The sequence below is a fragment of the Trachinotus anak genome, unplaced genomic scaffold, assembly GCF_046630095.1.
Source record: "Trachinotus anak isolate AG129_WGS33_773 ecotype Australia unplaced genomic scaffold, CSIRO_AGI_Tana_v1 ptg000014l, whole genome shotgun sequence".
Taxonomy (NCBI): domain Eukaryota; kingdom Metazoa; phylum Chordata; class Actinopteri; order Carangiformes; family Carangidae; genus Trachinotus; species Trachinotus anak.
In genome coordinates this window covers 16,395,689-16,409,073 of record NW_027273865.1, presented here as the reverse complement: position 1 = coordinate 16,409,073, position 13,385 = coordinate 16,395,689, and the positions used below count along the sequence as shown (strand labels likewise).

Sequence of the window (13,385 nt, the reverse complement as noted above, 5' to 3'; positions counted from 1 at the left end):
CCCCCCCACACTGCCTCTCCCCTCCTCTGCACCTGCTGTCCCTCAGATCCCCTCCAGAGGTCTCAGGGTGCTGCCGCTGCTCATCAGAGTGAGTGCAGCCTTGGCTAATGTCCAGGGAGGAGTGTGTAGCCTCATTTTAAAGTGTGTGTGTAAAAAGAAACCTGGCCTAGTTAATATGCTAAAGCCTTTATCGTCCATTACGTGATTTTCTCTCCAGTCTCTCCTCATGTCTGATTGTGTTTTTAATTTATAAAAACCTGCTGCCTCAGTTACGGAGCTGTGTGACCTCTGACTTTTATCTAAGAGACGCTCCTCCTATTTACCAAAGACACAGTCCTCGGAGACTGCTAAAGTGCCCTGTTAGCACAAGGGTTTTCACACCACATCCATGTCTTTTTCACATGATGGATGCATACTCTCTATTTTCTCACCCACGATTAGAGACGTGGAGCCAAAGCTCATAGTGAGAAAATGTTGGAGTTGACTCTGCTTCACACCATCAGAGGTTGTTACATGTCGAGGATTCACTGAGTGCTTTCTAGGATCAAGCTTTAGAATAAACTGATGAAAATGACTTGGTAATGTAGAGCTGTTTGCATTTTATCACACATACTGTACATATCACTCAACCCTCAATCAGGGTAGCTGATTAGTTCAGTGGCTCCAGCTGTTCGATGTTATATGTTAGTACTAATGGAATATAGTTTTTATATGGTTTTATTTCCTGGGAGCACTGTAATTCATGTTTTCATGAATGAATAAATCAACTTTGTGGACATCTTATGAACACAATAGCTCTATAACAACACCTATAATAACAATACCCAGTGTTTCAGGCTTGCACCAGAGAGTAGGTGATCTGATTAGAGTTGAGTAGAGTGTCCTGCTGCTTAAATTTACATAAATGATGATGTAAGACTGATTTACTTTAAACTTACGTTATCATGTTTCATGACACACTACAAGTACTGTGAGTACACATGTTGTGGTTGTGGCAGGACATAAGACAGTCCAAGTGCCTCTTGTAGGGATAACAGTGCACATTTGAGACTCCTCTGGAAGGCTTTCATCATGTTGCCCTTGGCTGCACCATGAAAAGTGGCAGAAATATTTGTGTAAAGAAGAAAGCTGGGAGAGAGAAGTTCAAACCCTGGCTCCGCTCTCACTGCCACACAGCTGGACAATTGCTGCATGAAATGGGCATGAACTTTGGATTGTTGGCCTCATAAAGTTAGAGAAATGGTTGGGTACAGCTCTCTCTAATCCAATTTTGGAAAGCTGTGGGGGAGGGGAGGTTCTGAAGCTGTTTGACCATATACGCTCTTCAAGCACCTCTAAAGAAGTATACTGGCAACCTCAGGAGCCTTTATAATACATGGTATTTACATTGGAGAACCAGGAAACAGCAAATCTTCTCAGGAACAAAAGCACAGTCAGAAACTAAAATGTAATTACTGGTGGAGGAGGGGATCACATTTTTGACCAAATGTGTGATCAGATTCTGTGCTATAACTTCCATCGAACATTGTAGATACAGAAATAAACTCTTTCCTTGGTGAAGTCATCGGCTGCATGAACAGCAGTGTGGTGGTCATTTCTGAACCTATGTTCTTTTTGCTCAGGTGCCTAAAGTGACGCACACAGAGTTCTGCCAGGGACGGACGATGCGGTGGGCGCTGGCCTGGAGTTTTTATGATGATGTGATTGTTCCGGTAAGTCTGTGCAGATTTTATTTCTGTTTCTGTTTCTATTTCTGTTCCCCGTGTCCCACTGCTCGCTACAGACTCAACAGATTGTTTTGTGGTCATTATGGCTGCGAAATGAAATTCAGTACCTTCATGGTATTTTCTGCTTGAACTCTACTGAGTACTGAAAAACTGCACCACATTTCAATATCCAAGGAAGTAATCTCATCAACGGTGGTCATTTTGCTCTTTAAGCTGCTGCCCACATGCAGGTGGCTGTTTCCAAAACCTCCTCAATAATGCACTGCCTCTGTCCTGCTCCACCCTCTTGCCTCCCTCCAGACTGTATCCTCTTTCCCTGAAGCCCCGTTCCATTAGAAGCACTTATTCCTTACTCTAGGGAGATGTTTATGTGATTTTTAACATGCCGTAGCCAGGCAACAATTGCCAGGACATGACTGTGTGCACACACACATGGTGCCATTGTCTTGTCTGAACAGTGTGAGTGGAAGATAAATAGAAAATGGGCACAGTGAAAAAGCCAGAACAGTGAAAGTCATCACATAGAGGACTGAGAATGATTCAGCAGTGGTAAAGATTGAAAGCAAACAAATAAAGGAGGGTGGAGGCAGTCAGCAGGTGCAGAAGAGGCTGTATGTGTCATGAAGACTGTTTGTGTTTTGGACTCTTCAGCATAAAAGCAGTTGAGCAGAAAGATTGGCCCACATTTTCTCCTCCTCCACTTACACGCAGATCCAGCATCATTTACACTCGAGAGCTGCTTTCCATCATTACCAGGCAGACCCCTCAAGCACATGTGTTTACTCTGTCTGTCTGTGTGTGTGTGTGTGTGTGTGTGGGGGGGGGGTGTGTGTGTGTGTGTGGGTGGGTGGGTGGGTGGGTGGGTTGTTACATGACAGAAGTTCCTGCATGTGTATTTCCTTGCATGGTTGACTACCTGACTCCTGTCTGCATGCATGTTCTCCTATGGTCGCTTGGTATGATGTATGTGCATGGAGTGGGGGTGGGTGGGGCTTCATTAAAGTTACATATAGACTATAACATATGTGACATGCATGCAACTGGCAACTGTGACCTACTTAACAATTATTACCAGGTCAGCCAGCAAACTACTATTACTATTACTACTACTCTTTTACATCTTCTTCTTTTTTGCTCCTACTCAACGTTGCATTCTTTAAGGAAAAAATACTTACTACTAATTTTTTATACTTTTTAAACCACTTTTTACTGGGTTTTCAAATCTGGAAACATCAACACGTGACAGTGGCATTACGACATAACAAGAACTGCAGCCTATAGTCAATTAATCAATTAGTAAATTGACTGAAAGTGGATCAACATTGCTTTCTACAATAGTTGTGCTTATTCACTTTCATGCTGAGAGTTAGATGTATGCTCTTATCTGTACGTTGTATATGAAGCTGTAGCCAGGAGACAGTTAGCTTAGCTTAGCATAAAGACTTGAAACAGGGGGAAATAGTTAGCCTGGTTCTGCTCAAAGGGTAAAATACATTTGCCTACCAGCTCCAATAAAGCCCACTAGAGGTTGCATCATGTTTGTCTAAGCTCCAGTTATTGTGTAGATAAAAAGAGCATGTTGTGGTTTTCTTTCTGTCTCTTTCCTCCTTTTTGTACAGATTAAACAAACAATATATAACATGCTAATTAGTGAGTCTTATAGGAGCTGATAGGTAGATTTTGTTGCCATTTGACAGAGCCAGGCTAGCTGTTTCCCCATTTCCAGTTTATGCAAAGCTAGGCTAACTGACTGCTGGGTGTGGCTGTACATTTACTGTACTGATAAGACAGTGAATAAGCCCATTTCCCAAAATGTTGACCTTATCCTTTAAAGTTGGAATAATAAAAACTGGCTTGTCACTACCAAAAAGGAAAAATGCAGAGGATGGATTGTAGTGAAGGGAAACTTGATGCAGGTACAGAAATCTATTAACACACAGACAGTCTTACTCTACTGAGGTCTAGTAGACAGAATAGACTGCAAGACTTGTCTGAGTCCTGAGGCAGGTTGCTGCTGTTGTTGCTCATACAGGCCTCTGGCAGGAGGAGGTTCAGGAGGGTCCAGAGTCCAGGAATCCATGCAGGGGGTTTGGGACTTGACAAAAAGGAAAATGGGGGTTGTGAGGAGAGGGGGTGATCAGAGTATGATTTACAATGTTTGCCTCAGGGTGAAACTGGCAGCATTTTGTTTCTACTGTGTGTGTGTGCGTGCGTGCGTGTGCGCGTGTGCGTGTTCAGGAGGTCAAGATAGATGATTGAATGACAACAAATCTGGAGAGAACAGCTCTTGTTGGACTCAAAGGCTTTTACCTTGCCTGGTTTTCAAAATTGGGCTAAGCTTTTATTGTGAGGTTGTCATCTATCCGTATTGTGTGTGTGTGTGTGTGTGTGTGTGTGTGTGTGAGAGTGAGAGAGAGAGCAAGCGAGTTTGCAGTGAGGTGAGAGTGGGTAAGTGGGATTAATAATGGAGTGAAAGAGCAGCAGAGTCAGAAGAGGATGTGATTCAGTGGAGGTGGAGGTTTGTATGTAGAGCTGTACACGTGTGGGTTTCATGCTCTTTGTCTGTGGGTCTGTGTTTGTGTCTGTGCATGTTGACATTGTATGTATGTGTGTTTATATGCTAGTGTATTAGTGCAAGAATCTGTGTCAAGGATGTGCAGTACAAACAAACAGGTTTGGCTTGATGGATTTTATTGATTTCCTTTCCTTCTACATTGAGCTGCAGGGCTTGCAGAGCGTGGAGAAAATGGGGGAGAGACGTCTGTGTGAAACAATAAGAAATAAAAGAAGCTCTAACAAGCAGCCAGCCCACTGATTTAAAAATGTCCACTTCCTCTATGTGCATTTTCAAGAACCATAATTTTAACTAAAATCAAGAGATAATCAAGACTGAAAATCCTTTTATTAGGAGTTAAATAACATGTTTTTTTGCAATTATAATGAAGCAGATGCAGGGAATATATGTGAATTCATTTATTTACTTAGAGCCATTAGAGAAAGAGAAAACAAATAAAATATATAAACATGCTATAAAATAATATAAACTCCAATAAATAAAGACTATAATAATAATAATAATAAAAAAAAGTCTGATGTAATAAAATGAGAGTCACCAAACTTGTCTCCAGCTCAGTGCAACAGAGTGAAGGTCACAGCCAGCTCCTTCCCTCTGCTGTTTGTAGGTCAGTCGGCCATGCTGTCTGCTCTGTCACTGTGTGCCGCTGCTGCTGCTGCTGCTGCTGCTGCTCCTGCTGCTGCAGCTGCAGACCCCCCGCTGTCTCCCCACTTTCAGTGAGCCTGCAGTGACGTGACCAGTGCAGCTTTGAAATATTGGCTGCAGTGTACGTGTGGTGGACGATGGCTGCAGAATGTCTGCTGTATTCAGACACGGCTGGATAATGACCTCCACCGCCATTATAGCGTGACATTAGAGGGGATTAGAGATAAGGAACAGTGTTTAATTCATTGCAGGCTCAGTTGGCGCTCATGTGGTTTGAGTGCCCTCTTGTGGTGTGTAGTGAACATCCATCTTCTGTCGATATGTCACATTGACGCAACTGTTTGACCACAGATACTCATCCCAGCTTTAAGTATAAGTTCTTAATCTACTGATAGAGAAAATAGTAACAGAGACGAAAGATTACCGTACATAGACTACTGTGGTGATAGCAACAGCAACTTGCCACAGTCAGTTCTTCTGAGGATTTAGTCTGTCTCTGTGTGTTCTGTCTCTTCATGTGATCTCAGACTGACTCCATGAAGATCAGGGCTCTGTGGGGGCCAGACCATCTGCTGCAGGACTCCTGGGTTTTCTTGTCTCTGAACATCGTTCTTTATGCCTCTGGCTGTGTGTTTGGGTTTGTTGTCCTGCTGCAGACTGGATTCAGGACTGATAAGATACCTCCCCTCCTTGACAGTACTGGATTATGGATAAGAATGTAACGCCGCTTTCATATCACATCATGAACAGAACTACAGATGTCAACAAACTCTTTGCACAATGACTGAAAATCCACCCCTGTTGGTGGTATATCAAGATAATCCAGCACTAATACTAATACTAATACAACTGAGCACTGATTTGTATCTGGTTTCACTTTGCAACAAGCTGCTACACATACTAAATAATTTAATTTAGGCTGTGTAGCTCACACATTAGAACAAAGTATGAACACCCTCAAGCTGAAATACAGGGTGTTTTTTCTGTTCTGTCCATTTTCCCTCCATTGTACAAATGCAAAATAAACCAAAAAACAAATTGATTAACACTAGCACATGATTTTTTTTCTTAGTATTTTTTTGTGTATTTTAAGCCTTTGTTAGACAGTAGCAAAACAAAAAATGAGAAAAATCACACACTATCCAGGAAAGTAACAGGATGGCAATGCATGTGTGTGTCTGCACAAGTTGAACTAATGTCTGTGTTCCTCCGACTGGATAGTTGAGACGGCTTCTTTGTGTTTATATGGAACGGTTGTCATGCTTGCCCACATACCTGATGAAGGTCGAACATCCTAAATTAATGAATATTTCAGCAGTAACAGGGCAGCAGCATGCAGTTTTCTCATTCTTATTCAGGTAATGTTCTCCTCCTGTCACACATTCAGGTGTGCAAAGACTTTAAGTTTTTTGGAAAAGTGCGAGTCATTGTCCCTGAAGTCACTGAAGACTTTACAGTTCAAAACACTGCATATGGGGCCACATGCAAGTTTATGCAAGTTTATGCAAGTTTTTCTCATCCATCCTCATCCACACTCTCCTTCATAATTGGCTTTATATCTCATAAGATATTTAAACAAATGTGAATTGTAGCTTCTCTAAATGTAATAGCATTCAGCTGTGAATGTAAAGTGGTAACATAAACAGCTATGAGTTTATGGTACTAGGCTGTGAGAATTTGAGCACATTACACTGTGAATGAAAGGTATAAGGAACGATTTAACTTAACACTTTATTGCTGGTTGCCACAATATGTGCATGTGCTTGTTATTGATAACAGCATGTGTGTGTATTTGTTGTCACACACCTTTAATTCGGTTTAGTTTTTAGTTCATTTTCACAGATGACTGTCCTAGACCACATGAGGAGCGTGGATTATTCAGGTTTAGATTTTTTCTTTTAAGTTGCAGAATATTTTATTTTTTATTTTTTCCAGGTGTCCCTTTCAGATGCCTCTTATCAGTTATGTTGATTATAAGAAAACATTTTGTCTTGTCACTGACTTTTGCTAAATAAACGTCATACAGCTTTTACTGTGTGCAAACCACCACCCCTCACTGCCCTCTGCTGGTGGCCTTGCTCTGGTTGTAGTGTTATGGACTCTTACAATCATAATTTCCAGCCTCTGATGTCAGTGTCTGAAAATGAAGACCATAAGAAAACAAACTTAAAGAAAAGAGCATAAGAACAGAATAAATAACAAAACAGACCAGATAAAGAAAAAAGTAGTGAGACTAATAATGTGGTGCAATATTGTATAAAAAGTAGTAGTGATAAAGTGGGAAAAGGAGAAAACATGGTTTCTCAGATGGGTAATACTATGTTTCTTTGGCTGAAACAAATATTCTTCTCTATTGTTGTGTAATTTAACTATCTAAATAATCCTATTGACTATGGTACCCCGGGTATCCATGTCAACGATGAGTCTCACCCACACACACCTTTTGATTGGTCTGTCTGACCTTTCTTCCGCGCTGTTTCTAAATTAAAATATACCTTAATCAGGAAACAAATTGAGAATGATCTTTGTATGGATTATTGTGTAATTCTCTCTGGTTCTCCCTCAGTCTCCTCCCAGTAAGAAGCGTAAACTGGAGAAGTCCCGGAAACCCCTGTCGTTCACACTTCCAGAGGCAGGACTTAAGGAGCTCCAGGTCAAAGCCTTGGCAATCGGCTGCACTGCCTGCAGCCCTGTGGACAGCATCGCTGCCCTGCTGGAGAGGACACTCACCGACCTGAGGGTAAGGCTCCCAGAGTTGTGTGTTGTCTCAGAGTATTATACATGGCTGTGCTGTGTTTTGGCATCTGATAAGTGTTCACCAGTACCTGAAGCAAGAAGACTGCTTTAATATGTGGCATGTTTATTCTCAAATTGCACTGTGGAGGAATTTTTTGTCCTCCCTACACAGGGAATACTTCAACACAGTGTAACTGTACAACAGCCTCAAACATTACTGTAGAGTTGATTTGACTGATTGATTGACTTTGACAGTCACATTAGAAGCTTCAGGGTCCCAAAGGTAGTGTTTACTTGCAGATCTGTTGTGTGAATTTGCATGTTTTGCATGCTTTTACTGCACAGTTTATTCCCTGTATGTAGGTGGATTTAACTGAGTAAAAGTAAGTGATCAGCTTGGTAGGTCACACACTGTGCAGTCACTTCAACATATGTCTGTTTGTCCTCTTACATGACAGGTGCTGCACAAACGTGTCCCCTGCAGGGAGCAGGAGCAGAGTCTCTTTCTGACAGCTGTGGAGAACACTTGGATCCACGGTCGACAGAGAAAACGTGAACAGAAGCGTCAGTTGCGAGAGCTTCCCAGAGCGTCTCACTGTGCAGGAACCAGCTCTCAAACTACTGTTGCCCCAGCTGTGGTTGTCACGACCAAATCCTCCCACAGCCAGCCTGCCTCCACACAAAACAGCAACACCCAAGGTGATCACCCTCGAAACAAAACTACATCTGCACAGGAGCCAGCTCAACAGCAGCCTGACGAGGGGACAGGAAACGGCTCTTCAAATGAGGCAAGTAACGATGTAACACAGACCACAGCTGGTGAACAAAGAGAGGCCTCAGAAGATGTAACCGGTGAAGATGTGGACATGGAGTCTACAGGTGCAAAGGAAACACTTGCCACAGCAAGTGAACCACCCTCAAAGCGACCGCTGAGCCCTGGTGCGGTCCAGCACTTCCTGTTTAAGTGTCTGTTGAATGTGATGCAGGAGGAGAGCGATGCGGTGATTGAGATGCACTGGGTCGAGGGTCAGAACAAAGACCTGATGAACCAACTGTGCACTTACCTGAAGAACACACTTTTAAAGTCTGTTGCAAAGTCCTAAATGATCAAAGAGAAAACGGGTGTGGATTTCACAGACATTATTTTAGAGATTAGTTCTGAGTGCCGGGTCTGTTATGAAATTATTTTTGGACAGTCAAAATATGTTTTCTGTGTATAACTTTATGCAGCTTTTTTCAAAATGTGGAATCCTCTGTGGCGGCTGGAAATTTATTCCAGTAGACAATCACAGTTACGTGTTGCCATTATTTCATTTCAGATTGTCTTGTACTTGTTAGTTTACCTCTTAAGGCACTGGTATTTCCTCCTCAAAGCTGTCAAAACATTTGGAATAAATGTACATTTTTATAACATTTGCTTCTTCTTGGCGTCTCTTACATACACAGTCAAGTACTTTTAATTGTTTTGATGCTGCAGTGCCTTTAAATGGCCACAAGAGGACAGTGTTTGTTCCTGTCCTGGTCTGTTGAATGAAGATTAAATCCTTTGATTGCTGTGTTTTAGACATTGTATTTGTGAATGGCTTTGTCTTGGCAGTCGGCAAGTCTTAAATTTACACAGCCTGTGTAATTCAGGATGTTCCTGGAGCCCCTCAGCCTTTCCTGTGCCTGAACAACCTTCAGTATTGTAGTTGCTATTATTACTCTGTCGTAGCTGACACATTTCCTGACCAGAGCTGAGTGAATAACAGGAAGGGAGACCTAAATATCCGGGGCCATGTGTACGTGCATGTTCACTGTTTGAGTGTCACGGGCAAAAACACAATCACAGTTGTACAAAATGTCCCTCGATTTTTCCAGGACTTTGACTCCACCAGTGTGTGTGAGAGAGAGAGTGAGTGCAAGTATGAGAGGGGAGAGAGAGACATGAGGGGTGGGAGAAGTAGAGCAACAGCAGGCACTTTGAGTCCTTGTGTCATATTAGGGAACTGATAATGATGCACGCGTTTAATGTTGAAGAAAATAAACAGCTGGTTCACAGTTAGTTATTTCCTCATGTTTACACATAAAGAGGAAGTTTCGTTCATATGACCCATGACTTAGGTAAAAGCAATAGTATCCAAGTGTGAAATACTCTGTTACAAGTCATGTTCAAAATTTAACTTAAAAGTACAAAAGTATTGGCATCATCAAAGTACCCATGTAAAGGTACTCATGTAGGATGGCCCATTTCAGAATACTGTATAATATACTGCATTATTAGATTAATACAGTCTCACGTTGACCTACACATCAAAAGTAGTAACAGTCATTGGTGGCTTTCAACCAATGACTGTGTACTTGTCATGTTTTGCTGTTTACTCCATTTGCAACCATTTTTGGTCACAAGTTAAATCTTTAAAAAGTGAATGGAAACAGTGCAAACACCAAAAAACGCTGACTTGTGCATATCTCCCCTCACAACACTGGTTTCATCTGGTTTCCATTTGAGCCCTGCTCATTTCAGATGTATCCATCATGCACTCCGTGTTTATAGGCGCTTGTCCCTGCAGCTCGGACGCGGGAGATGAAGCACAACAGTCCGCGTCGCTTGTGTCCATGTGGCCCGGAGCCTGTGGCGCTGATTGGCGGCCGACCCGCACATTCATCAGATGTAAATGCGGCCTATTGCAAGTCGTGGTTTCTTGTAAACTGCGGAGACAACGGTGTCACATGTGATCAGTCACAGGCCAACAAGTTGTTTTTGTTTTTTTCACTGTGAAGCTTGAAATTTCAGGAATAAACCACCGGAGTGAAACAGCGACTGTTAATAGTCACTGTGCTGTTGTAGGTTTATTAACCTGAGACACTTTCTGATGGACTAACAGCGACCAGGCGACTCTAAAACACCCTTTTTCCTCCCATGCCCACCCCCCCCCCGTTAGTGCCGGGCTCTGCCTCCCGCTCAGGACCGGGTGAATCCGGGTGAATCCCATCCGGGCCCCGCTCCGGGTTTTGCGGGAGGGAGGGTGCGTGTCGTCTGTGGGCGGCTGCAAACGGTGCGTGATTCACAAACCTTATTTGTTCCTACTACTTTGAGCGCCATCTTGTTTGTAACTCCTCTACGTAGAGTTTCTATTGAGGGGGTGTCCGGTTACCCTTTTTTCCAGCTTCAGACTGGGGGCCTCTCCCTGTGCTGCCCGGGCGCGCACCGCATTTCGCTCCGAGACGCCGCTTTGTTCCCGACCGGACAGAAATGAGCATCGAGACGCTCCTGGAAGCGGCCAAGTTTCTGGAATTGCAAGCCCAGCAACAACAGAAAACACGTGGTAAGTAGGTATTTTATTATAATGAAGTATAGTTAATATTTTCCCACGGTGGTGGCTGGAAGATATCGATGATGTTTTCTGATCCAAAGACACATTATTTATCGTTTTACCATTTATCAGGAACTAATTTCTGTGTGAACATCGCCGGGTTGATGCTTTTCCAATTAAAAACATGACCACAACTGCTGTTAGTTTTACTTCCAGATTCACGGTCGGCGCTGCAGAGTTGCGTTGACTCGGCCTGAGGTTAAATCTCGGGTTTCCCTCACAGCGGTGAAACAAACATGTCCTGCTGCAGTGTGGGAGCTGCTGCACTGAGGCTGCTGCACAGACCGTCTGTGTTTATGACCGTCTGCGGAACATTTAAACCCAATAAACCACAACACGGGGGGCAAAGGGCGGTGGCGCATCGGGGTGCCGAGCTTGTTTTACATAATGACCTGACATCGTCCGCCGGGGATCAAGTGACTCGGTCTTTCAGGTTTCCCGCTTCTTAAAGATGTCTGTGGTTTCCCCCAGCGCACACCTGCATGCTTCAGCCTGCTCCTCTGCGTCTCCTCTAACAAAATAAATATATAAATAAATAAACAAACAAACTCCTTGGCCTTTCAGACGCTCTTGGATAGCTTTGAATGTCTGTCGATGACGTGTACTCCAGACCACGCCCCCTAGACCACGCCCCTGCGTGTGGACAGTTTAGGAGGGGGGAGGCCCCGCCCCTTTCACCACGTGCGTGCTGGGCAACCCCTCCCAAAGATTGTTTATGAAGAAGATGACTTGCTACTGTGCACAAATGTGGTCTGTGTGAGAGAAACTACTGAAAACAAGATGATCCACGAACCAGAGGAGGAGCTGCGGCTCAGGGACTTAGCTTCACCAACAGTGAGGACAGTCAGGCCTTTATTTCTTTTAAGAATAAAACAGATTTATAAAACTGGTTGTTTTAGGGCTGCATCCATGTCATTTTCCTGTTGGCTAATAAATGCTAATAGCAGTTTAAATGTACTGTAAAACTCATTTGGCGAAGACGGAAGACTTAAACATAAATGTGTGCTTTATGTTGCACTACAAGACATCATTTAATTGACAGGTTGTCCACACTCGAGCAGCAGTGGCATCATTTATGGTTTAATGGAAATACTGTTATTGTTTCCTTAGATTATCAGAATCATGAACAAATCATTGATTGTCATGTTTCTTGTGATTTACATGCACCTTTTTATATTGTTACCTGGAATAAATTGGAAAAAATTAAGCTTAATGTAAATATATTTTTGTTATATTTTTGCTGTACAGTATTGCAACAATAGAAAGTTGTAGTGTGTAGTATGCATCAGTAGTACACTCACAAGTGTTTCTGGCTGGAGCGCAGCAGCAGGGACCAGCCTTATAAACTTGAATGTCCCTGACTGACTGACTGATATTTCCTCCACTGGTTTCTGGGTCCACCAGGTTCTATTACGTTGGTTTACAGCCTGCAGTGATGCCAACTTTGATGCTACATTTCGAGACTTTTTCTCAAACAAACTGGGTGTAAACCTAGTGCATGGCTGAACCATATATATGGATGCTGACCGGGGACTTAGGGCTTAGGGCACCTCTTGTTATGGGCAGTCTACCGAGCCGCTCTGATTTCCTGGACGTTTAGGAACTGCAGGGAAGCCTGCAAATAAACTATATATTATAATTACTAAAGGGGGCAGAGGAAGAAGTAAAACTGAGCAGAAAGAACAGGAGAGAGGGAGGGAGACAGTAACGAGGCTTTGTACTAACCTCTATGACCATTTCTACATATCCAAAAGAGGGAGTTAGACATAAAGACCTACCTCTAATAAAACCCCCTTTATGTTCTGGAGTTGGAAGTAAATTAAGGCTAAACTATTGTGGATCCCAAATTGAGGCTGCGCTTTGTCTGAGAGACAAAATAACGAAGATGGTCTGTCTTGGGACATCGCGGTGGCTCACCTGGTGGGAGGTGGGGTTGTCACAGTATGCTTTTCCTAATGGTTTCCCAAACTCGTGGTGAATAATTTGCAACTATATGCACATGGTGTTTGGATAGTAGACTAACATTAGGAGCTATTACAGAGGGTGTGCAGGGGCAGAATATGACCCTCCTGCTCAAGCAATTCAATGTCACAATAGAGGAAAGAGTTATGTGATATTACAGCAAACTCTATTCTTCTATATTGCACCCACCAAAATTATCATATGCATGACTATTAGCCTCACAAATACACATATTCAGACATTAGGGTTAGAGGGAATGAGCATTAGAAAACGTATCCATTACTTTGCAAAAACAAGCTAAATACAAAGAAAACTGTGTTTTATCAAACATATCTGTGGCAGTGGAACATATCCTTCATCCTGCCAATAGGCCTTTTTCAGACA

General features: G+C 42.9%; 2 protein-coding genes and 1 long non-coding RNA gene across 5 annotated transcripts in view; 2 read left to right on the top strand and 1 right to left on the bottom strand.

Annotated features, from left to right (window-relative positions):
- Positions 1-9,096, top strand: part of mettl16 (methyltransferase 16, N6-methyladenosine) — a 27,166-nt gene extending 18,070 nt beyond the window's left edge. For both annotated transcript variants that reach the window (XM_071497255.1, XM_071497254.1), the window contains exons 8-10: positions 1,623-1,712; positions 7,514-7,687; positions 8,142-9,096. In XM_071497255.1, coding sequence (XP_071353356.1) covers positions 1,623-1,712; positions 7,514-7,687; positions 8,142-8,786 — 909 coding nt within the window. In that variant the 3' untranslated portion in view covers positions 8,787-9,096. The remainder of the gene's footprint in view (positions 1-1,622; positions 1,713-7,513; positions 7,688-8,141) is intronic.
- The window catches only part of LOC139632358 (uncharacterized), a 20,739-nt gene continuing 16,015 nt past the window's right edge, over positions 8,662-13,385 (bottom strand). Inside the window, exon 2 of the long non-coding RNA XR_011693545.1 lies at positions 8,662-10,374. This is a non-coding gene — a long non-coding RNA (uncharacterized lncRNA). The remainder of the gene's footprint in view (positions 10,375-13,385) is intronic.
- The window catches only part of mnta (MAX network transcriptional repressor a), a 16,675-nt gene continuing 13,721 nt past the window's right edge, over positions 10,432-13,385 (top strand). The window contains exon 1 of one of the 2 annotated variants that reach the window (XM_071497253.1): positions 10,432-10,991. In XM_071497253.1, coding sequence (XP_071353354.1) covers positions 10,919-10,991 — 73 coding nt within the window. In that variant the 5' untranslated portion in view covers positions 10,432-10,918. The remainder of the gene's footprint in view (positions 10,992-13,385) is intronic. The other variant, XM_071497252.1, reaches the window with a different exon arrangement.